Source organism: Parasteatoda tepidariorum, chromosome 6 (genome assembly GCF_043381705.1).
Source record: "Parasteatoda tepidariorum isolate YZ-2023 chromosome 6, CAS_Ptep_4.0, whole genome shotgun sequence".
Lineage (NCBI taxonomy): Eukaryota > Metazoa > Arthropoda > Arachnida > Araneae > Theridiidae > Parasteatoda > Parasteatoda tepidariorum.
Window position 1 is genome coordinate 50,003,436 of NC_092209.1, and position 25,416 is coordinate 50,028,851.

Here is a 25,416-nt window from a genome sequence, read left to right on the forward strand (position 1 = left end):
TGACTGTCTTCATAATCTGTAGCTGCTGTGGCGTTAATACATAAGTACCGAATTTTTATTCATACTTTTCTGAATCATATTACTTGAAACATTAGAATATGCAAGAAGTATACATAAACACATAATGTTATACCCTTTATGTTTTCAAAAAAAGTATTTTGACAAAAATTTTTATCAAAAAATTATAAACTATAAAACGGAAAACAAAGAATTCTTAGGATAAAAAACGATTTTAAGAATTCATTACATTGAAATAAAAACTTTCATATTGTTTCTTTTCTTATTATTCTACTAGTTCTTAATCAGACGTAAAAAACCATTCTGTAGAAAACTATCATCAAATAAGAAACAAAAATTTACAAGATAATTTTTTATTATAAAAATCATAACACTTACCTTCTTTATAAATCAGCAGAGTTCCAAATGAAATGTTCTTCGCTTGATTCAATTCGTTTTATTTTCAAATAATATGTACATAGATTATCCCCTTATTACTTTTAGATAACATACCACACATCAAAATTTTATAATTGTAAGATCTCGATATGAATTTGAATATGTAGCTTACAAACAGAACAGCTGAATTCTAGTTGAAATTATCTTTTCTTTCAAAACTAAAAAATACTTACCAAGAAAACGATAAAAAATTTATTAATCATCAGCACAAATGCACTATTTTAAGTAATTTGGTTGATTCTTTATTGTTGTTTTCCGAATTATATAGATACAGAAATATATACTGTTCTATTACAAAGAAGAATATTCTATAACTATTGCAGTTCTTGACGTTCTGAATTCACATTTATTTATTGGAATGACGAAAGCAATGTTGACTTCATTTTAATTTGTAATGAATTGAAGACAGAGAAAATTATTTTACCGTAATATACACATCTGTAACAGCAAGTGATCATGAAATTGTAAGCTATATTGTTGGTAATAGAAAGGTAAAAATTATGGAGAAATTGTTCTTCAAATGCTTTGCGTGTTCTGCTTCAATGTTTGGCATGTTCTGGTTAGTTTTTTCAAGTTCTTCAGCTTTTCCTTAGGGAAATTTTGATTTTTATTTGCTGCTAAGAAAATGGCGTCCGTCATGGTCAATGATTTTGATGGAACTAAATGAAAACGTGATAAATTAATGTCCGATATTTACAGGCTCCCGCTAGAGATCGTACTCGAGCGTTGCGATCGTGAATTGTTTTTCGATAAATATTTTTTTAGTTTGTTTTGATACACATATAATTTAAAAAAACTTTTGAATCAAAATTAGTCAGGAATTTGATGAAGAGCCTCAGGGCTCAAATAAATCTTATTAGTTAAATTAAGCCTTACTATTGAAACGCAGTGCTATAAGCGAAAGCAGAGAGCACGCCGCACTTTACTATACTCAATACTCAATATAATTTAATTGGGTAGTATTTTTTATTTTCAAATTTAGTGAATAACAATTGTAAAAAATGAGTGAAAACAATACCACCGACAATGCGACGGAGTTAAGGTTATGTCAAGGTACGTCTCTTGTGAATATCAATTGATTGTTAGGTTTTCTCTTCTGAAATTACATTATGACGCATTCACATACATTATTAATACAAATACATTTTCCAGAGCGAGACGATGAGGCAACCACAAGCACTTCCACTGGTTCAAGAGGTCCACGAGGGAAAAATGCACAATATTACCGTGATTACTGAGCACGACTATGCTATGACTGCTGATTCTTCTACAATTAACGTCGCAGGTTGCGAAGTTTAACTTCTTCCGCGCGGAGGGACTCCCCGCACTACTTTTTTTTTTAAATTAAGGATCCCATCAAGTGATTTTTCTGTTACATAAGATTGTACCCACTACAATGAAAGGATTTTTGAACAGTTTCTTTTTATGGTATGTAAAGACATAAAGCATCGCAAAAACAATTTTTTTAAATTCTATATATCCAAACACAAAGCGAAGATAATAATATTAATAATTAATGGTATTTAATTTTCGAGAACTATGTTTTTATTAACATAAAATTATTATTAACATTATTAACATTAAAAATTATTAACATTAAATATTAATGTCAATATAAAGTAAACATGTGACTTACTTGATAAATGTTCGATTTTGTTTTCCATTTTAATCATTTTCTATTTATGCACTTTTTGTCCAATTGAAAAACATCATGATCAATAAAATAAAATAAGGTAAACAAATTTGAAGTTTGATTATAAATCCGCAAAAATTGTTTCAAAAGTTTTTAGTGATGATAAACTATAGCAATGAATTAAAATAAAGGCAGCGTAAAAAATAGTCCATATTTTAACAAATATATCAGTCATAGATCTAACGTAGTTCATCAGATAGTATTGCTAACTTGTTGCATTGCGTGCTTTACATAAACATAATTTCATATCATAAAATCCAAGGTAAAAAGCTTTTCAGAAACATTTATCGTTTTTTTTTTAATTACAACGTCACCAGTCTGGTACTAAATTTCCACATAAAACTTTTCTCGATTTTAATTTATCATAGAAATGAACAGAATTGAATTTGAATACATTTTTATAATATACTAGGTGAATACTCGTTTTTCGCACGGGAATATTTAAAAATAAATAAAAAATAATAAACTGTCACCATTATCATTTGAAATTACTCACGAAACCACTTAACGCATAGTAATAATATTTTCCCCGTAAGTAGCTGAAGAGACCGCTCCTCACAAAAATGATGTGGCATATTTAATTCAGATCAGAGTAAAAAATAAATATTTGTATCCTTCAAGGTAAGCGTTTTCTATTAATAAATGTCATTCTTCGCATCGAAGAGCTCGCCAAGAGATGATATAGTTGATACGAGTAATCAAAAATTATTCCATAAATGAATTCGTGTCTTTCAGTTAACCAAACAAACTCTATTTTTTGGCATTTGATAAGTTAGTGTAGGATAAAGAATCCACAATTTATTCTTTTTCACTTCTTTATACAATGAAAGATATACCTTGACAATCAACGCATGTTTCATTATGTATGACAATGAACTTAATTTTATTTTTTATTTCATATATTGTTTATTGCAATATTTTCATTTTAATACTAGTTGAATACCCGTTCTTCGCACGTGAATATTTAAAAATAAATAAAGAAAATCAATAAATCAGTATTGAAAAACACTACTAAATCATGAAATCAAACTGAAAATCATGTACCGACACAGTTAAAGAATTTGGAAGTGATATTTTTAGGGGAATTAATGAATCTGAATTAATGAGATTAAAAAAAAGTGGCAAAATAAATACGGGCATGTTTAATGCATCTGAACTGTTTTTGCTTTCACTTAAATTTTAACATAACTAATTACTTCAGTTTTCAGTATGCTTGCATGAAATTAGGTCGTGGTAAATAAATGAAAAGAACGAAATATTTGTCCCACTTTCTAATAAATTGGTAATAAAATAGTTCAGATGGAACATTTTTTTTTTGTTCTGAAAATGTCACTAACCTGTTTCTTCCACTAATTTTTTCAATTAATGTAGCTAAAATAATTTCAATTTTTTAATTTAATGTTATATGTTGTGATCTTTGGTGGCTTTATGTTATTGAAGTAAGCAAAGCTCGTTGTTTGTAATTCATACCATTGAATAACGATAAAAAGCATTTAACCTCTCTATCATTCATATTTATATAAAGATATAATAAATAATTTGGATTTTTTTCGATGTTGTTTTAGATTTGTAATCATTTATCCTACTCTAAATAATTTTAAATATAAGAAAGCGATGAAATCAGAATTGCCATTTTTTTAAAAAAAAAAGGTAACAATGCAATAAAAATGGTTGAACACTAAAACATAATATTGATACCTTAATTCCTAATATCGCGTAAAAGGTGCTGCGATCTTAATAATGTGACCTTAAGAAAGCGACCTTAATTAAGTGGAACATAACTGAAAAATATTTCCGTGTATAAGTAAAAGGAGCACTAGTATAATGTGATCAGATTTGGTACAGTAAAGCTGCCAGAAGTTTAAATATTATTAAGATTCAACGCTCTCCAAAATATTGGCAGTGTACTCTTATTAAGTCAGAGTCATTTTATTATTTTAAAGTGCGCAACATAAAAAAAGGCCCCCCTGAATAACTTTTGATCTAATGATCGTATCTTTAAGTTCTAGGACTCAATCTTAATAGTTCAAAGAGATTATACCTCAAATATGATAGCTAACAAATGTAAACGGTATTCTGAAATACGAAATCAGACAAAAAAACATACTTCCTCTGAATAAACATACCGCTTTCTCGATAGATCCAGATTTCTAACCTTCAAAACACAGGATGCAGCCGTAATTAGGGAAATATGGTTCCAAAAGTTTAGTCAGGAGAGCAGTCAAAAGTTTGGACCCATTAATGTTAATTCTACTTTTAGCATATTTCTCCATATCTCGAGAATTTTATGAGAGAATTATAAAATTTTTGGACAGAGTTATAAAATTCGTTTATTCAAAAATAATTTCATGTAAATTATAATTTTTAGTAAAAAAAATTTCTTATTAATTTATTTAATAATAGTTAAAAAATTTTAATTGCAAAGCAAGCAATTTTTTACATCGTTTTAAAGAGCATCAATTTTAAACAGCGAAATATACTGCGATTTCGGTCGAATAGTTCTTGAAAATTCGAAATTTTGAAAAATCTATATTTTAAAGTTGTATTTTCACAGGAACAATTTGACCGATTTTGCACAAATTTTGAATTATTTCCTTTAAAATTGCATTTTTTAAAATTATGTAAAAAGTTGTCTATCTTACAATTCAAAAGTTTTTTTTTGTGGCTATTTTATTAAATAAAATGATAAGAAAATAATAAATAATTGCTAAATTTATATTTTTCATGGAAATATCTTTGGATAAAAGAATTTTTAAATTGTGTGCAAATATATTACAATTTGCTTAAAAAGTTCTCGAGATACGGGGAAATACGCAAAAAGTAAAAATAATATTAACGGTTCCAAAATTTGCAACGCTCACCTGACCAAACTATTGGAACCATATTTCCCAGATTGCGGCTGCCCCTTATATTTTGGAGGTCAGAAATCCGAATTCATAGGGAAAAAAAGGTTTGTTTATTAAGAGGAAGTACGTTTCTATGTCTGATTTCGTATTTTAAAATAATGTCTGCTTTAATTAATTAGCATATTTGAGGTCACCCCCTCGAACCATAAAGATTGAGTTCTAGAACGTGAAGATCCGATCATTATATCAAAAGTTATTTAGATTGTTTCTTTTTTGCGCACTAGTTTTTGTAGCTGTATACTTTTTCTTGAGTTAGAGTCATTTCAACGATGTACTCTAATTAAATCAGAAATATTTTAGCCATGTACTTTCTTAAAAAACATAATCTGAATCAGTGTACTCTAATTGAAGGAAAATATAAAATTTGAAACCCTATTGATGAAACTGGGATGTCCGGGTACACGAATTTGTCTTGAAATTAAACGAAAATAAGCATATGCCACAAAAAAACCCAAAACATTCTTTTTTTTTAAAATAAATTTTTATTCTAGATGTATCACAACTTGATTAATGGATATGTTTAGATCAAATACTCGAATTCTATGATCAAATGATTCGTTATGGCAATTCTCTGATCCCATTTATCAAAGCTTGGTAGAGTTCTGGTTTTTATTGCAGTCATCTTGCTTCGATACTTTCTCACTATTAACATCTTTTGAGAAGCTTGGGTCATAAGGCTGTGTATCTGTGGAGCCAAAGACATGGAAGACAATTCCGCTGACTGCCGCAATAGCAGCTGTGATAATGAACATTTTGTCCCACTGTGCGAGGATTTGCTAAAAGATTACAACGATAATAATTAATGCAGTAAAAAGTTAGAAGTAAGCATGTGCATCAGAAGTAAAATTTGATACGGACATATGCAGCGTGCCAGAAAATAATAGGAATAATACTAAAAATACGAATTCGATCAGAAATGGAAAAAATCACAAGCGGGAAATAATTTAAAAAATGACCTTTAATGATTCAAAACTCGACCCTCTACCTAACCAAGACGGGTGGGAGAAACTTCAAAATTTTAAATGGAGGCACCCAGATTCAATTGCACACTTGGATTATCCATAAAAATGTACAGTGATATGACAAGCGGGTTTTTGAATGATTGATTTGATTAGACTGCGTTAAAAAATGTATGAAATCCTGACTTGACAAACTAATTCACTGATGGCGCTGTAATAGCGGAAAGAAATCGGTTTACAACTTTTTCAAACGGACACTTTTTTTTATAATTTTTTAACCGTCGTTGAACAGCCGTCCCAATTTAGGGCTTTCGTCTACTAATGTTCAACTCCGTAGCCCTGTAATTTTGAATCCAATACAGAAGACAAGGGAACTCCTGGATCTAGTAGTGGGAGAAATTTGCCTTCGTGGAGGACTTTTTGATGCAACTAACCCGCATTTGTGTTACATGGAGAGGAAAACCACAAAAAACTTCCATTGTTAGCCTGTCGGCAAGGGGACTCCAACCCATGATTTCGTTTACAACGAAGGATATTTTACGTCAGCACTGTGCGAGCCGGGTGCGGAATTCGAATCGACCAGCTGTCACTGGGATTGAACCCGGGTCTCCTCATGGGGAGGTGAGCGTATGGAAGCTCTATTCCCTGAGCCACCATGACTCAAACAGATAATGCAAGTCATATCGAAGAAAATAAATATAAAATGTTGAATATTTAAAAACCTAATTATGACGTCAAATACGATTCCATCTCGCCTCCTGTGGATGGATAAATTTCTTAATATATCTGATCTAATTTTAAAACGCAGCAATTTTTCTTTTTTTTTAATGAACTATTCCTTCCCCCAATAAGTTCAATTATATTCTTAATACAGTCAAGACACCAAAATACAGTCTTTGAATAGAATTGTGTATTATATAATTAAAATTTTAAGAGAAATTGAAAAAAAAAGAATAAATTGCGTCAAATATTTTTTTTTTTTTTTAGTTGTTCGAAAATGAAATATTTTTCCTTCTTTTTTTCATTTAAAACTGAGCTAAGTTTTAATTTCAAATTTAAAACAAATCATCACATATTTTTTTTTAATTAATTTAAAAACTTATGCTAAACGTGATTATACAGTTTTGAATATGTTTCAATAATAAACAAGAGTTTCTGGTAACATAGAGAGATTCTGATATACACCGAGGAGCCATTACATTATGGCCACCCTCCATCTATAATAATGGGCTCGCCCAAGTTTTCATGGTTTGTCGCCCAGGAACAATGTTTTCATGGGCCACATTAGGACCCATAATCCTCATAGAACAATCCCTGACGTCTGTAAGCTACTTGAACATAGTTGCAAACCATGTTCACCCATTCATGGCAACAGTTTTTCATGCGGGAGATGGTGTTCACCAACAGGATAATGCACCATGTCCTAAGGGTCGAATCGTCATGGATTGGTTCGAGGAACATTCCAGTGACTTTCAAGTCACGTCCTGGCCCCCAAACTCACCTGACCTTAATCCAATAGAGCATTTGTGGTCCTACTTGGAAAACCAAATTCGTACTGCCACGCTACCCCCTCACAATGAGAGGGAATTGTTGGACCAGTTGGTGAGCTCTTGGTACCAGATACCTCAGACTACCTATCAGCACCTTGTGGAATCAATGACACGGCGGGTGCTAGCAGTTTCGAGGACTAAAGGTGGTTCTATATGTTATTAGCAGGGTGGTCATAATGTAATGGCTCTTCGGTGTATAGTACTCCTGTTCAAATAAGCTTCTTCCTCCTTGCTTAAAAATTTAGATTTGAAGAACTAAGCGAGTTTCTCAGACCATGAAAGTTACATCTTAAGTGAAAATCTGAGCAATATTTTTTATTGCTTATGCATTCTTTTAATTGGAAACTCAAAAGTCTGAGTTTATCATTTAGCTTATATACATAAGAAAATTGCATATACAGCCAAAACGTTCCTCCATACAACGGCATTAGAATTACATACTTTATTAAGCTTTGTTCTAAGCAAAAAAGCTCTGAATAGTTCTAATCAGAGCATATTTTTTAACATATTCCCCAGTACACCCTGTTGTATTAAGCAAAAAAGAAAAAAAATAACAGATTTTTTAAATAAAAATTATTTTTTTAAGCAAGGAATAGCTCTTTGTAAAAAAAGATGCTATTACTGCTCTTTTTTAAATTAAGAAAGGAAACACTTCTGTGAAAAAAAGAGTTAATAACAAGAATATAATAATTGATAAAAATTTACCTATAACGTCATACGGTTTAAAGTGGCAAATACTTAGAATAACATTGAAAAACATTCAAACACTCCAATATATTAGAAAAATATTAATAAAAAGAAAAATAATAAAAAAAATTACCTTTTCTTTGGTAAGCTCCCCAACCAAAACAGGTACAACTATTCCAGCTGAACTGCCCAAAGTACTCGTTATACCCATCACTACACCTTTAACCAAAAACTTTCAATTAAACTACTATTTTTCAATATTACTTAATGGTTTAACATTAGAGAAACTAGTTAATGTATCTACACTGAGAAAAAAAGTATAGTCAAAACTGCCATAGTATAGTAAAATTTACATTTGTTTCTGGCACTATGGGAACACCAAAAAGCTCAGTAACTATTATCAAAGTGCTTTGGTAAAGATTATCAACAATAAAATATAGTTTTATAATATGTGATAAAATTTTATAAATGTGGTAAAATTTGATAATTTTATCATGATAATTTAAAACATGGCATACATACTATTAATTCGGTTGGTTTTACCTTTCAATTTTGTGTTCATTTTTTACAAAATGAAGGGTAATAAGAAATATAATCGTGAAAACCATGATTTGGGTTAAACCTGTACCATATGAGCGGAAAAATTATCAAATAAATGATTTAGACACCGTAAATTTTGATTTTATTAAACCGAATTAAGTTTTATTTTATATTTTTTTACCAAAAATTTCATTACTAAACAATACATTCACTTTTTTTCCTCACGGAATTTCTTTTATCGCCAACTAGTTTTGTTGAAGCGAATGACCCCAAGACACGGAGGTGAAAATATATAGTACTCAATAAAGACTTCATTTGTTTCGCAACTAAAGTCGGAAGAAGTCGAAGTATTTCAAACATTCGAACATGCCACCGATTCTAAGACAACAACACATAAATGATGAATATATAATAGGTTAGGATAAAGAAAAGGAACGATAGCCAACGAATTGTTCCGCTTCTTAATTCTGTGGCAACAGTGCCTTAACTTATTCCAAGCTTGTTCTGATTTTATTATTTAGCACTGGTTTTGCTCCTTTGAGAATACTGGCAGTGTTCTAGCGAGTAGACTTCTTTCCGATTTAATGAGAAGCAAATGATAAATAATAAAATAATTTTTATTAACCGATACAGCGTTGCATTGAATCTTAGAAAACGAACTAAACATCTTTCTTCCTTCCAAAGAAAAAAAAACTAACGTATTTGAGCACCATCAAGTCCATTTGAAAGGCGTTTAGTCTTTTTTTCGGATAGAGATTCGTTTTGCCACGACAAAACGAATGCGGGCCCCCGGGGTACGTATTGCTGAAATTTTGGAGTGGAGGATTTGTTATACGATTTCTCATCGCAATATTCTAGAGTTTTGTAAATTTGACAAACTGTAAATTTTTTGTATTGTTTACTGCGAAACTGCACACCCAACATAAAATTTTAGAATACCTGTAGTGTTTCTGTTTTAAAATGTTTGTTATGTGTAATTTGCTATGAATGTCACTGGGTTTTAATGTTTTGTATGAAAATGAGCTTTCACTGTGAATATGTTGCTGAAATCCTGATATCATTGCTGTGTAAACCAGTTGCACCTGTAAAATTATGTATAAAATTTTTTGGATGAATAAATTGCGACCTTCTGGGACGGGGCGGGTCGGTAGATTGTGGATTGGTGGCTGCTCTGCGCGTGCAGCAGCCAGACTAACAAAATTCAAAATCTTGCTCTTTTTCTAAAGCTCTTGTACCCGTCATCACATATTGCTCCGAATCGCGGGCCTCCCCGTCGACGCAAGTGTTGCCATTCCGTCGTTGCCAAGCCAAAGTGCCAATTCTCTATTGATGCAGGTCACGTACGCGCATAAGGTCTTCAGTATTACCTGGATGCCCCCCTACGGGGCGGGACAGGGCTAAGCCTGGCTTTTCGGATAGAGAGATGTTCGATCGTAGTGCTTTTGGCACGCTTGACGAGTAGACTTCTTTCCAATTTAATAAGAAGCAAATGATATGTTAATAAAATAATTTTTATTAACCTATACAGCATTGCATTGAATCTTAGAAAACGAACTAAACATCTTTCTTCCTTCCAAAGAAAAAAAACTAACGTATTTGAGCACCATCAAGTCCATTCGAAAGGCGTTTAGTCTTTTTTTCGGATAGAGAGATGTTCGATCGTAGTGCTTTTGGCACGTTTGGCAAGTAGACTTCTTTCCAGTTTAATAAAAAGCAAATGATATGTTAATAAAATAATTTTTATTAACCTATACAGCGTTGCATTGAATCTTAGAAAACGAACTAAACATCTTTCTTCCTTCCAAAGAAAAAAAACTAACGTATTTGAGCACCATCAGGTCCATTTGAAAGGCGTTTAGTCTTTTTTAATGGAGATTGAGAGATGTCCCATCGTAGTGCTTTATGCACTAGATTATATGGACCAGATCCGTTCACAATGCTGTATCGGTTAAGTTTATGGATTTTGTTTTTATTTGTTGCAGCGAAACTTTAAATGAATTTCTCACCACAAAATGTTGGGGACATATCAACAGAAACAATTAAGCTTCCAGGAAAGCCAAATCCAACGGCTGCAGTAGCTATGAATAGACATATTTCATTCCATGTATTGTCACAACCAGAAAAATAGATACCCATCATTCCTAAAGCAAATCCGAAACAACCTAATGAGGAATGAATGTTATTATTTATTTATTTTAAGTTTGAAGAATATAAATTAATAATGTATTTAATCTTTGAAATATTTCATTAATGTTTCGAAACTCACTTATGCTATTGCATCCTTTTCTAACTAAATTGACTTTCGATGTATCGTTTTGAATCAACCAGAAAGACATGCAACAGGCCAAGAAACCAGCGAGGGATTGCGCCAGATGAGGAAACGACGACAAAATACCATTCTATAAATATTTAAATTGTTTACCTTAGTATTATAATCTTAAATTTGAAGTTGCGTAAAAATATTTAAGACATCGAAACAATTACCCTTTTCAATTTAAATGAGGAATTTTCAAAAACAAACGAAATGTTTAAAAATTTCGTTTTTGAAAATTTCAACGTTTCAAGATATTTAGTTCTTTAATTTAAATGGGGATATCAAAAAACATATGAAATTTTTAAAAATCGAACGTAAATCATTTGAATCTAACGAAAGTTAATTTTAATTATTTGATGAATAAAGCTAAAATTAAATTCAATATGTTAAATTTGAATATTAAATTTATATCAAAATTTGCAGGAGTGCTATTTTGTCTTAATGTTCTTAATAACTAGCGTTCACGTATTTTTTTTTTTTTTTCATGAAGATAGTTCTTTTTTAATTTCAAATCTGAGAGAGTATTTTTAATTTTTTACTCATTCTTTTTTTTAAAAAAATTACTTCAGTTTCTTATGAGAAAAAAAATATCACGATGATGCAGTGATTAAGTCACTAATCATTTCGAAATTTGAGTTTATCCGGTAAAGCTCAACTCGGATACTTAACAAACATTTGGTTTAAAACGTAACCCAAACCGAGTCAAACTGGGTCTATCCAAAACCGAAAAACATGGCATGGGGTCTACAAGACAAAAAAGTTCAGGAACCACTGGTCTAATGCATTTTCCTTTGTATTATTTTAAGATTTTCCATTATTTTATTTATTTTGTAAATTTCCGATGATAATCAACCAAGTAATTGAATGTTAAATAATCAGTGAGAAAATACCATTAATTTCACAATAATCTTTTTCAGCTACTGAATCGGTAAGTCCTTACAGTTTTGATTATATGAGTAGTTATCATTGTTGTTGTCGTTTATCCTAACTGGACTAGCCAATAGTTTGTCTATAGAAAGAACTCTCCTCATCACGAAGTCTGAAGCTGTCCACTGCTATGAACAAGAAATGGCGCATTTCAAACAGGGGAGCCTCTCTCTATTAAGCCTCGAAACTATAATCACCGCCTTTGCTCCAGATGAATGGCGAGGGAAGTTCTTTGCATAGACAGACCAGACAATATACCTACTCCGTATGTCCCATACATTTAGAAATTTCAAAACAAGAAGTGTGGAAAAATTAGTAAAATATATAGCATAGACTTACGAGCTTTGCTTACCTGTTTGATAGGTATATGAAGAATTGTTCCCATATAAGTAGGATGATCAGCCAAAAAGTAAAAAGCCATCCAGTATTGTCCAAACAAAGCAATAATTAATGAATATGTTGGAATTGATGATATAATAGCACACCAGGGAGTTGGAGGGGGCTATAAAGGTGAAAAAAAGTACTATTTGTGAGAATGAAAGTGCTAAATATGCACTAAGTGTAACTGTATATAACACTGAATATAAAAAAATTCTCTTTCTAAATCACAAGTGTTACTCAATATTAAGACATTTTAAATTTCTACTAATGAATTTCAAATATATTTTATTATTTATTTAAATAAGATTAATCAAATTAAAAATTTTGTACACATTTTCTTTTACAGTATAGTTGGGAACTGTGCACATTTATTTTCTTTAGTCTGCGGTATTTTGCTGAAACTTGACTGATTTTGACCCGAGAGAAATATTCTTAGTTTATCATCTTTACTAAATTAGAATTGCAATATTAAAAGTCGCTGTTTTCTTTTGCGAGCCTTTAATATCTCAGATGCGTCAAAAGCGCAGTGACAAACATTTTGGGCAGTTAGGACGCAACGCTAGTGTTTAAAACTGCATCGGAATCCATTACCCATGACCATTTGGTAAAGTGGCCGCAGGGGTAGATGATCTGAAAGGACACATGAGAGGGATCAGTGGGAATAATATATAGTAAATCATCAGTGCAGAGGGCGTATGAATATACATAGTTCACACTGTTATAACATTTGGTTGAAGAATGCACCATCATGCATCACGCATACCTAACTTTGAAGAATCATTAATTGCCGGGCATAGAAGATCAAGAGTTTCCTTGAGCATAGCAACAGCACAGACGACGCGTCTCTGCGAGATTCACTGCAGACTCAGTAGATCGTGATAAAAAATCTTTTAGAGCTGACCACATGAAGAAATTAAGGCTTAATAAATCATAAAGACTAAGTTTGTTTGTACATATGTATGTATCTTGGGAACCATGGAATCTGCCAACCACGTCCGAGTGGGAAAGAACAGCTAAACCAAAATATGGAGTCGCGTAGGATGATGTTTCCAGTTAAGTAATTTTCTATCATTAGTACGAGCCTTGCCTAAAAGTTTTTCATTGCGTTTTCAGGCATCCAGTTTATTTTTAAAATTATGTTTAAACAGAGTAAGCCTTTGCAAGCGTACATCACAGTAACTCGCGCAAAATGGAACGTGGTGAATTAATGCCAAGTACAGAAAATGGAAATAAAATTATAAGCTGTTTAGAATAAATTTATAAATCCGTCGTATGATTTAATTAGTCTAATTTTAATTAAGGGATTCGTTATTATTATCGTTCTATAGGTTCTTTAATTTAATATTAATTCACTCTCTTTTAATTCACTTTCACCGAGACTTTTAAAGATTGTAGCTGAGGGTGGCGTTACGAGAAGACATTAAACATCAACTTTTATACTTACTGTTTCTGATGAATTAGTGCAACTTTCTGTTATATATTGCAGTTCTTTCTCTGATATTTTTGTATCTTGAGAAGGAGTTTCTACATAATATATTGCTACAAGCAGTGATACTAAAACACCTAAGAGCCCTAAGTAAGAAATTGACATATATATAGTAATTTTATAGAGTACTTCAAAACAGAAACTGAATTGCTCTATTTAATATTTAGGGCAGTGATTTCCAAAGTGACCATAAGGTTAATAAGGAGTACCTATTTAATAGAAAAGAACCACGAAATGTTCTTAATAACGATAGGGATAGTAAAAAATTCTGGTATAAAATATAGGTACTTTGGCTACATCATAAGTAAAATAAATTTTACCGTAAAATCCATTTTTGCAGTAAAATGTTATACCGTAATTTTAAAAGCAATATTTATTTAAATAGAGTGATTCGGAGATTTAACTGTAAGTATTACTACAAAAATTACGGCATATCACATTTTTTATTTCGTAACATGTTTCGAAAAAAAATTATAATAAAAAGTACAGGCCCCCCGAGTTCCGGTACTTTTACTGTAATTTGATCCGGTAAAGTAATTTTCACAGTGAGTAGCATATGAGTAACACATTCTAATTGTACCAGTTTACCATTAATATCCAATAAAAATGAGTTTTTCATTTTTAACACGAGAATTCTCATTCCTTGTGCAGCTTAACGTATGTTGTGTGATTCAAACAATTAAACCGTGAGTAGATGATTAATTCGATTCACTTTTGAGATATAAAGGATAGTACTTCTTGCACTGATACCATTCAACCCTTTTATTGGAATTTCAAAAAAGCTGTTTTAGAAAAATGAGCCACGGTAGCTCAGGGAATAGATCAATCGCGACCCGAAGAGGTGACCGAGGTTTGAAACCCAGAGGTGGCTGTCTGGTACGAATTCTGCTTCGGCTTCCACAGAGCTCATTGCTGATGTAAAATAACCTCAGTGGTTGATGAATCATGGAAAGGGGATTAGAATCCCCTTTCCATTGGCCTAACCGTGGGAGATTTTTGTAGTTTTCCTCTCCATGTAACACCAATACTGGTTAGTTTCATCAAAATTCCTCCACACATGCTATTTTGTTTTAATGTTTGATCAAGGAGTTTTCTTGTCTTCTGGGTAGGATTCAAAATTACAAAGCTACCTTAATTCAGAAGTCAGTCATTTGTCAAACACCGGTTATAAAAAAAAATTTTTTTGCTTTTAACCTAATTTCTCTTTTCTATATGTAATAACGTAAAATATTCCCGTTACAGCTCTTGGATGGCCAGGAGGATCATAAAAGTTAAAAGGCAACACAATTTTGTGCTGAATGGCATGAAGATAGCATTGAGGTCTGTATTACCCACAGGCTACCTTAGCTTCCCAGATAAGCTAAGGTAGCCTATCGAACTGAAGCAGGATAGACTTCAAGCCGCTCCGAGAATAGAACCCCAGTAATTCGCATTTACATTTTAGTGCTTTAACTACTTTGTCCTCGCAGTTCAGTCTTATAGATTTATATTATACAAAAAACATTTTCTTTTATGACTAGAATTTTTTATATTTTTAAATACTTTTTCGTGTATTGCACAGGTTAGAATAAATTTCAGGTGTTACAGGATTAACTTGTTGCATTCACACAGAATAGTGACATTAATTTGATTATTGGAAGTTAAGATAATGTTTTTGCTCACCAAAAATATAAAAGATAAATGGCCAACCATTGTCAAACTCTATTTCGCATATTGGGCCTGACAGTATGGAACAGATGAAAGCTCCGATAGGAAAACCACAGTAAATAAATGCGGAGAGAAAACCTCTCTCACATTTAGGAAACCATCGAGCCATTAAAAGAGACATAGCTGGCATAATTGGACCCTGAAATAATACAATACAATATCAGCGGTTTTTCCAACTTTGATACTAGCACTTGAAGAAGAAGATCACAGACAGAAGAAGAACACAGACAGAAGAAGAACACACATATGACCCATGACATTAGAGCCATGACCATGACATGATCGTTTATAAGCAAAATGGCGCATTAAAGTTGAGTTCTCCGCATAAGTTTGAATGTTAATTATTGTGAATTTAATTAAATACATCTCCGTGTCGTGTAGATATATTAAAAGATATATATAATTTTTACATGGTTTTAAAGAACTAATTTTACATGGTAAAATCCAAAACTTGATCCAAGTCTGTCAAACAGTTCCTGAAAAATCGAATTTCAAAAATACAAATTTTTCAAAATTTGATTTTTCAAAAACTAATCGACACTAAAATTTTGCATTTTGTCAGAGTTAAAAATGATGAGTTGCATTCTTAAAAATGATGTAAAAAGTTATATATCATATAATTTAAAATATATTTTGACTTACATTAAATTAAATAATTAAAAATAATAAATATTCAATAAAAGTTATATTTTGCATGGAATTTTCTACGGAGAAACGAATTTTATAATTGTGTGAAAAGATTTTTCTACTTTGCTTAAAATTTTTTGGAGGTATGGTAAATTGAAATTAAAAGGAGAAAAAGAAAAATTAACATTAAGGGGTGCAAACTTTAGACCGGTCTCCTGACCAAAATATTGTTATCATATTACCCAGATTGCGGCTACCCCCTATATTTTTGGAGTCAGAAATCCGAATCCCTCGAGAAAAAAGGATATTTATTCAGAGAAATTTTTTGTGTCTCATTTCGTAACTTAAAACATTGTCTAAACTAGTTAATTAACATATTTGAGGCCACTCCGCTCAAACCTGTAAGAGTGAATTCCAGAACGTGAAGATCCAATCATTTGATCAAAAGTTATTCGAGATGGTCCGTTTCTTATTTCGTACACTGCACATGCTATTAATGGACTACCAATTATATCGGTTTAGAAATTAGAGAAATCATTATGCCCATAGTTTTAAAACATACTTAATTAAAAATTATTACATTTGTTTCGCCTCAATTCAAAAAGTGTTATCTTACTCAATAACTTTTTACTGCTTAAATTTTTTATTTGATCTTTAACTTTTTATTTTTAAAAAAAAGCACTAAATACTTTTTATGTAAAAATGCAATTAAGAAAATAAATGCTTTTTTTAAATTTTTTTCACACTTGCCCAATGATATTTTACTTGTATTTAAAATAAAATTATGTTTATCAAACTAAAATTTCAAAACTCTCAGAAATCTCAATTATGGATATAAATGTTTCACCTCTGCTGAAGTTTTATTTTTTTAAAATTAATAAAACAGGAAAAAGATATGTCTTAAGCTTTAAATAATTGTACGTTTACTTCCCAGGTTACAAATTCTTCGATCAGTTTAAGTTAGACTGAAAATACTTAAAATGAAAAACTGGCCATCTGAATAATATAATTTTTTATATAATTTATAGAATAAGTCATTTTGAATTTGAAATAAAATTCATAATTTCCGGTTAAATACACGTAAAGCTATTGTGTTTTTATCTATATAATGTATGTGTTATTAAAGATTCTGAAAATATTCATTTTAAGAATAAATAGAAATTAATTTCAAATTGTTTGAATATTTTATTTCGCGCTTAATTAAACTCATCTGATTATAATTCTGATATATTGCATTTTCAAAGTAGGAGTAGCATTATTTGAACTGTATGTCTCCATTGAAAATATGAGTATCGTCTGCTTAATATAGACTTAGTTATACAAAACAAAGTGAACGAATAAACCTTAAGTGGTATTGTTTACAGTGGCGTCATCATCATAATGCATAATTTTAAAGTTTTTTTTCCGCCCTATTAATTATACCGACTTTAAGCAAAACTAAACGGAAATGATTAATTCATGATGTAGATTTAAAGAGTTTACCCTCTATAATTAATGAATTAACATCTCTGTTATAGTTTGTTTACTTCTCTTTACTTCCTTTTTAGTTTATTTTCTATGATGAATTTTACTTTATACAGCCTGGAAAAAACTATTTTAACAATTTATCGTTAAGAAATTGCTTAACAATTGTTCAGAATAACTAGTTATTTTTCAATTAGTTCAAAGGAAATAATGATGCATCTCAAACTTGTAAACATTTATTCAACGCAGAGAAAAAGAGTATAGTCAAAACTACCAGAATTAGATAAAATTATCCGCATATGGGAACACCAAAAAGCTCGCTAATTTATACCGAATTACTTTGGTAATCATTTTAGTAAAAATTACAAAAATATGGCTTAATAAATTGGTAAATGTGGTAAAATTTGAAAATTTTATCTTGATACCTTATAACATGGTATAAAAACGATTTACTTGGTTAAATTTACTTTTAAATTTCTTTATTTTTTACTAAATGTGAATTAATAAAAACTATAATTTTGAAAACAAGAATTTCGTAAACCTTTACCATATGAAAGGAAAAATTACCAAATTAATGGTTTAAATACCGTACATTTTGGTTTTTATTACTTAAATTACGTCTTTTTTTTACCAGAAATGTCATTGCCATACAGTACGGTAATATTACTCGAATTCCTTTCTAATCAATATAGAAATAAATTTAAGAACAAAAAGTTTTAAAATGTTAAAATATTTAATAGTCTTGAGAAAAAAATCCTCATACATTGCCTTCATCAACACTCAACATGTTTTAAATGAAAGACATAAAAATATTTTTTGGAATTAAAATAAACAACCAAACGATTAAAAGATTTAGATTTTTGCAAATCGAAGAGAAGTGAAGCGATTATGCCAAACTAGGTTATTTAAATCAGATTCTATTGGAGACCAGTATGGGACGTCACGCGTGCGTTACACACCTGATTGGCTTCTGACTCGGCAAATGACACTATTTACTTACGATGAAGACACTAGCAAGCATCCAATTTCATACATTTAATTAAAAATAATGAATGAGAATTATAAATTCATCGCCCAATTTGTAGTTAAACTTATTAATGCATGAGTTAATATACACATCGAAAAGTTTCGCCATTTTTTCACGATTTGAAAAAAAAAATCTTTTTTTCATGCTCTAACATTTGTGCGGAAACTTTATATTTCAGCGTAGTGATATTTTTAAATAAGTGAATAGATAAAAAGCAATGATTTTTGTATTTCAAAAAGATTAAGTATTATTCATGACTTGAAAGCGTAGTGGATGCCGTGAATTCTATTTTTCTAAAATATAGACAATGCAATCAAGAAACGACGAAGTTGATAAAATTTGCATTTTACTTGAAAAAATATTCTCAATGGATCTAGGTGCCAGAAAAGGTCGATGTCCTTCAAACATTTAAAAGGTAAGATTTCTTTCAAATTAAGAAAAAAAAAAATAAGTAAAAAAGTAATAAAGTTGCATTTACGAAAAAAACTATTTTTACTAACTTAAAAACTATTATTATACGTAATGTGTATTATTTATAACTCAATTCATTCTGGTTTATTTATAATTCAGCAATATCTACAAGAATAAAATTCTATTACCGATTGTTATTTAAGTATAAACACGCATAATGCACTAGAAGTATTCATTCTTTTGATTGTATGTTTAAACGTGCTTCTTAATGAAAACAAAGCAATATTTTTTAAACAAAATGAGATTGTGACATATACAAGGTCTACTAAATATTGATAGAAAAACTGGAATCAGGATTTGTAATATGAATCAGGATTATCAGGATTTGTCTATGAATTTACTCATTTCTAGTTCTATAAAATAGCACGTCTATCTGTATGAACGTTTGCTTATAACAAGTGTATTGAATGCCTTCTATCTGTAATTTGCAAATATTTCAAAAGTTTTATCAAATATAACTTTTTAATGATTAAATTTGAGCTCAATATTAAGAAAAATAAAAGCTTGTTGACTAACTAAATTCTATGTATTCATGAACTTTTCAGTGATTTTTCTGATTGGCGATCATTATTATTGCGTTAGTCACTATTTTCTACTTTTTATATAAAACTTTTCACCTGCAATAAATTTAAAAAATATCGCTTTAAATGTTTTTTATATTGATTTAACTGTTGTAATTTGCAATTTTATGGATACAGCATTATTACAAAGGAACAGTTTGTTTCGTTAATATTCTAAAGGGCTGCTTCTTATATTTTTATATTATATTCGCTGTTGTTTACCAATCCCTGAGAATTACGTTTAATTTATGAACTCTAAGAAAAGGGGAGGGGAACAATTTGAAAAAATTCTTTTACTCATTCACAATTACTCATTTACTTAGAAAAAAGTTCTGGTTAACTCTAAACTCATTGTATTATACTATGGGGATTGCTTAAATAATTTTTTAAAAGGAAGTGGTCCTTATTTATTTATTTACGTCTACATGTGGGTTTCTTTGTTAACACAAAGAACTGCTTAAAAACTTTTTCCAGTTTTAAAAATATATAGCACAATTTTACGAAAGAATTTTACAAAAATTATGCATCGAATGTTATAGCACTAAATATGCGTTTTAAGGCGGTTAGCTGAATAAAGGTTAAAGTAAAACAATGATTTGTTATTGGTGTCTCCATTTCAGTGGTTTCTGCCAATCTTTCTGCCAAACTTTCAGCCAAACTTTCAGAAGCGTTGTGGGTTCAATATCTTCGTGGCATTTTTTTTTTCATTTTTATGCTATTTTTTTTTCAATTTGACTAGAGCCAAGCAATCATTTGTATTAAGCACACGGTCCTGTATATTAATCTAAACCAAATTAATTTATTTACTGTTACACACTCATGATTACGCTTCGATTTGAACCCACTATCTCCATTCTAAATAGCGTTTGGAGGAAAACGTGACTTTAAAAAAATAATTTTGAAAAAAATCTTTACTATTCAAGAATTTATTTATTTTTAATTTATTGTTACACTTACATAAGAAGACTTGTGTGCTCATTACAAAACACGGCATTTATAAGCCTTAATCAAGTTTAAGAAAATATTACTCAAATTAGAGAATAACATTCTAAAGATTCATCTATTGCAACGTGGAGGTAGCTGGTTCGAGTATGAATCCCACCGTGTCCCACGCTGGCATGTCTTTCTCTATCTTATGCTATTTGTATTGCAACTTAACAAGAACATTTAGCTGAGCTTTGTAATGAGCACACATCCTGCTATTTTTGAGTAACAATAAGTAAATAAATATAACGGGGATTTGAACCCATTACCTCTACGCTTCCATTTTAGAATGTTGATGCAGCTCTAATGCAGTAATTATATTCACCTTGATGTAGTATTTATTTCTTAACTGTTAAGCTAATAATTTAGTTCAGCCTTATCCAGACATTTGTACATTTACAAATGCATAATTTTTATAATTTTAAATGTTGGTAGATGTTAACTAACATCTTACATAAAAAAAACTAAAAAATAAAGTTAGCAAATGTTTGCTAAGTAAAATAGAGGTTACTAAAATGAACACTTTTGCGTCATCTCAAACTGCTAAAACTGCACTGTTAAAAATACCGATCTTTGCTTAAAATACCTGCAAGTGACGTAGTGTGGGCATCTTAATCCTGATTGGTTGTTGAAACGTGGCATTTGTTTACGTTAGCAACAGTTGTTTCTCTTCTATTTCGAGTAAGACAATATCATCAAATAACAGTTCTCTTAAGTAACACATTCTATATTCTTTCACAAAGATTTCAATTCTTTCACTATAGATTTCTTAACACAAAAACAGGCATGGAGCCATATAGAATATAAACAAACTAACTATGTATCGAAGTTGCCAGGTACACGGAATATAAATACACATCGGTTATAGCAAAATACATAAACAAAGAATAAATCAAGTTAATTAAAAAGAAGTAGTCGATAAAGAATTGTATTTGACCAAATTCAACGTGAGATACGGTGTTATATCTAATTAACTTCTCGTTAACATTCTAACTAATGTGGGAAACGTAGCTCGACATAAACACGTTATCTTATTTATAAGAGAACTGGTGCTAAGGTCATAGGTCACGTGTCTGAGTATCAGTGATCGTCCTCTTCTCGAGTTGCAAGTACCCAATAACCTTGTTTTAACGCACTTACTACCAAACAGTAATAAAAAATAGTGCAATAAAAACCATATTTTATTATTAATTTTACAAAAAAGTAAATACCAAAGTGCTTTGGTTAAAATTACTTTGGTGTTCTTACAGACAACGGAACACGGTAAATTTGACCATATTCTTGTAATTTTCACAATAACTTATTTTCTCGGTGTTAAAATGATAAAGCGCTGTGATAACTAAATTATGTAGCATAGCTTTATGTTTTGTCTCTCTAAAGTTTTGAAATGATTTTTTATAAACTTAAGTAATTACGTTAAGTCTCAGTTTTAACTATGTGAAGTCTCAGAGAAATCTTAGATTTAACTATGTGAAGTCTCAGAGAAGTCTCAGATTTAGCTATGTGAAGTTTCAGATTTAATTATGTGAAATCTCAGAGAAGTCTCAGATTTAACTATGTGAAGTCTCAGATTTAATTATGTGAAATCTCAGATTTAATTATGTGAAATCTCAGATTTAATTATGTGAAATCTTAGAGAAGTCTCAAATTTAACTATGTGAAGTCTCAGATTTAACTAAGGGCTCAGGGAAGGGTTCAAAATACTTTGCACACTTAAATTTCTAAAAATGATTCTTAGGACCATTTTCAAAATATAACTGTAGTAAATTTCGAATGTTGTAACTTAGTGTTTTGTATGGTATTCAGTAACCATGAATTTTTAAGAAATAACTTTCCTCCTTAAACATGTTTTAATAAATCTTATAATGTAAAATCACCGCAAAGGGAAGCATATTATTTTAAAATTTACGAACAACCATTATTAAACAGAAATACTTTAAGTATTTGTTTTCGAGAGCTACGTACAACTAATGGAGATTATTTATTTTTAACTAGTATGTTTATAAATTTGAAATGAAACCGTCTTAAAAATAACCACGTGAAAAATAAATAACATTAATAGTAAGACCCTCCTAAAAAATAAAATAAAAAAATGCATAAAATACACTATTAAAATAACATTAAGATCTTCGTCATAGCAAAGCAACTTAAATATTTGAAGTAGCGTACCATTTTAAAGTTAATGTACCCTCTGTAGTTTTATGAATCAAAAATAAATTTGAGGAAAACATCTCAGAGAATCTCAGATGAAAAATCCTCTTATTTTGCCCGAGCTCTAAGCTAACTATCATTTTTGACGCTGTTAAAAATATTAGAAGTGTAGCGACTTAATATATTAATTGAAATACGAGTATTAATATATTATTGACTTCTATAGATTAATTGAAATACGAGCGGTAACATAACAAAAACGTTCAGAAAGTGGGAGAAGCGGGTTCGAATCCAGCCGTAACCCTGGATGTATCTCTACGCTATCTTACTCTAAAACGTATCATCTGTGGTGCCGCAGTAGACTGATCGTAAAGACATGGTTCTGGGTAGAACACCGAAGTCAAGTATCACTGGCTGCTGTCATTAAGCGGGTGGGTGACCACTTTGTTCAGCCTGCGTAGGGACCGAGGGTGCGTGGTATCGGTCCTCGTTAAATTGTTTTACCGTAAAGTGCTCGACTCCGTGCTCAGGTCATCGGGCTACCAAAGCAGAGTCATCACCTCTGCGGAGGATCAAAATTGCAATCGCATGTCTTCGAATCATCCTCAGGGATGTTTCCCAGACCGTCGCCAATAGCACATTGTGTAGCGTTCTAGTGTGACGTAAATAAAGTACCAACCTACCTATTATCTTGGTAAAGAGCACACAGGCTAGTGCATATAAATGTAAACATGACGGCGACTTTAACGTTAGAGAGAACTCGAAGAGGCTAACTTGAACAAAAGAATGTCTGACTACCCGTTTGATAGTGATAAATATTACTGATAGAAAATAGCGCAATGAATATTATTAAACATATTAGAAAAAAAAATTGAAAAAATTTTACCTGGCTCATTCCTCGAATTACTTGCACAGCTAAAAAAACATAAGGATGTTGTCTTGCAGCAATTGGAGAAAGCAAATTGCATATAGATGAGAATAAAACACTCCCCACAATAAGAATTTTCGAACCGTACTTTCCAGCAAGAATTCCTCCCGGTATCTGAGTTAAAATGTAACCCAAGTATCCTGCACTCAAAATGTAGCCTTGCAGTTCTGGATCCCAAGAAAATTCTGACTGATGCTGTAAAGTTTCAAAAAGTTAGTCCTCAATATGAAAATATCGGCTTTAAATATCGGCTATTAAAATATGAGCCTTTGTTTATAATGATAATAATTAATTTAATTCATAATTAATATTTGTATAGTAATAGTAATACAGGATAACTCAAAATGAATATAGCGATTACAAACGGCTATAACTATTTAATGAAAAGGAATTTATCGATAAAATTTACGAAGAGTGTAGAAGGAACTTCAAAATGTTCTATACATGCGTCAGAGATTTTCTATGTGACTTCTCTTGTGACTTGGTCACACGGACAACATCTAGGCGGTAGTCCATTTCGCGCCATACATTCTGAAGCATTTGAGCAGTCACCGGCACAAATGCGTTCTTTGAGTTCTTCAATTGTTTTGGGCATGGGAAGCACATACACTGCAGGAATCAAGTTTTTCACACAATCCCATAGATAGAAATCGCAGTGTGTGAAGTCCGGAGATCTCGGTGGCCATGAGCAGAAGACATCGTCGGCATCTCCACTTCGACAGATTCAACTGTTTGGAAGATGTTGATTTAAAAATGTGCGAAATAAGGTACCTCAGTGTGAGGGGGCTCCTTCCTGCTGCAAGATGCAATCCGTAGAATCAGTATTTAGCTGCGTCCTTAACCATACCTCAAGCGTGTCAAGATAAACACTTGACGTAACACTTCACTCATAGAAAAAAGGACCGTACAATTTACGTAATGAGATCGCGCAGAACACATTAACTTTCGCTGAATCATGTTCAAGTTTAATTACAGTGGAAGGCTTCTCTATACCCTGCGTATGTTGTTCCCATTTGGAAGTTCTTGATTGTAACGCTGACGAAATCTTCGCTGAAGCGGAATCGCGCATGAGCAGGGTTCCGTTTCACTGCGCCTGCGCATTACTAAAAGAAATTTTGAAATTCCTCCTACATTCTATTTCAATCTTATCGATATTTTAGTTTTCATTAAATAGTTATAGCTGTTTGTAATCGCTATATTCATTTTGAATTACCCTATATAGTGTTAGTATAATATTATGTTATCAATAAATAATGTTTAACACTCCATCGGGCGCGTTGATCTGACAGATACAGGTGTGTCAATATCTCTGCTTTTGTCCCCTAAAACATTTTCTTACGACCTTGACCTTATCAGTATCTGTCCATCTGGCCCCCTGCTACTTTGGAATGCAGTAGTGACCAGTTCGGTGTAGGAGTATTTCCTGTTTCTAAGCTTGTTTGAAATTTTGTATCTGTTAGATACACGCGCCCGATAACGTTTGTCTCGTGAAGCTACATGGAAGTATCGAGATTCCCTGAGCGTTTTTGATTTATCTTTTTCCTACGATGAGTGCTAAACGCTTTTTAGATTTGAAAAATCAGAAAGACCTAGAGCTA

General features: G+C 31.2%; 2 protein-coding genes across 4 annotated transcripts in view; both read right to left on the bottom strand.

Moving 5' to 3' along the window:
* The window catches only part of LOC107448860 (putative inorganic phosphate cotransporter), a 30,518-nt gene extending 27,779 nt beyond the window's left edge, over positions 1–2,739 (bottom strand). Inside the window, exon 1 of one of the 3 annotated variants that reach the window (XM_071182354.1) lies at positions 2,646–2,739. In XM_071182354.1, coding sequence (XP_071038455.1) covers positions 2,646–2,724 — 79 coding nt within the window. In that variant the 5' untranslated portion in view covers positions 2,725–2,739. Of the gene's footprint in view, positions 1–2,092 lie in introns of all 3 variants that reach the window. The other 2 variants (XM_016064214.3, XM_071182355.1) reach the window with 2 other exon arrangements.
* A 2,779-nt stretch (positions 2,740–5,518) lies between these two features.
* LOC107448863 (putative inorganic phosphate cotransporter) overlaps positions 5,519–25,416 on the bottom strand; it is a 32,015-nt gene continuing 12,117 nt past the window's right edge. Inside the window, exons 3-10 of the mRNA XM_016064215.3 lie at positions 23,777–24,013; positions 15,562–15,745; positions 13,858–13,985; positions 12,385–12,534; positions 11,058–11,190; positions 10,798–10,953; positions 8,385–8,470; positions 5,519–5,831 (exon numbers count right to left, since the gene is read on the bottom strand). Of these exons, the coding sequence (XP_015919701.1) occupies positions 5,640–5,831; positions 8,385–8,470; positions 10,798–10,953; positions 11,058–11,190; positions 12,385–12,534; positions 13,858–13,985; positions 15,562–15,745; positions 23,777–24,013 (1,266 nt within the window). The 3' untranslated portion in view covers positions 5,519–5,639. The remainder of the gene's footprint in view (positions 5,832–8,384; positions 8,471–10,797; positions 10,954–11,057; positions 11,191–12,384; positions 12,535–13,857; positions 13,986–15,561; positions 15,746–23,776; positions 24,014–25,416) is intronic.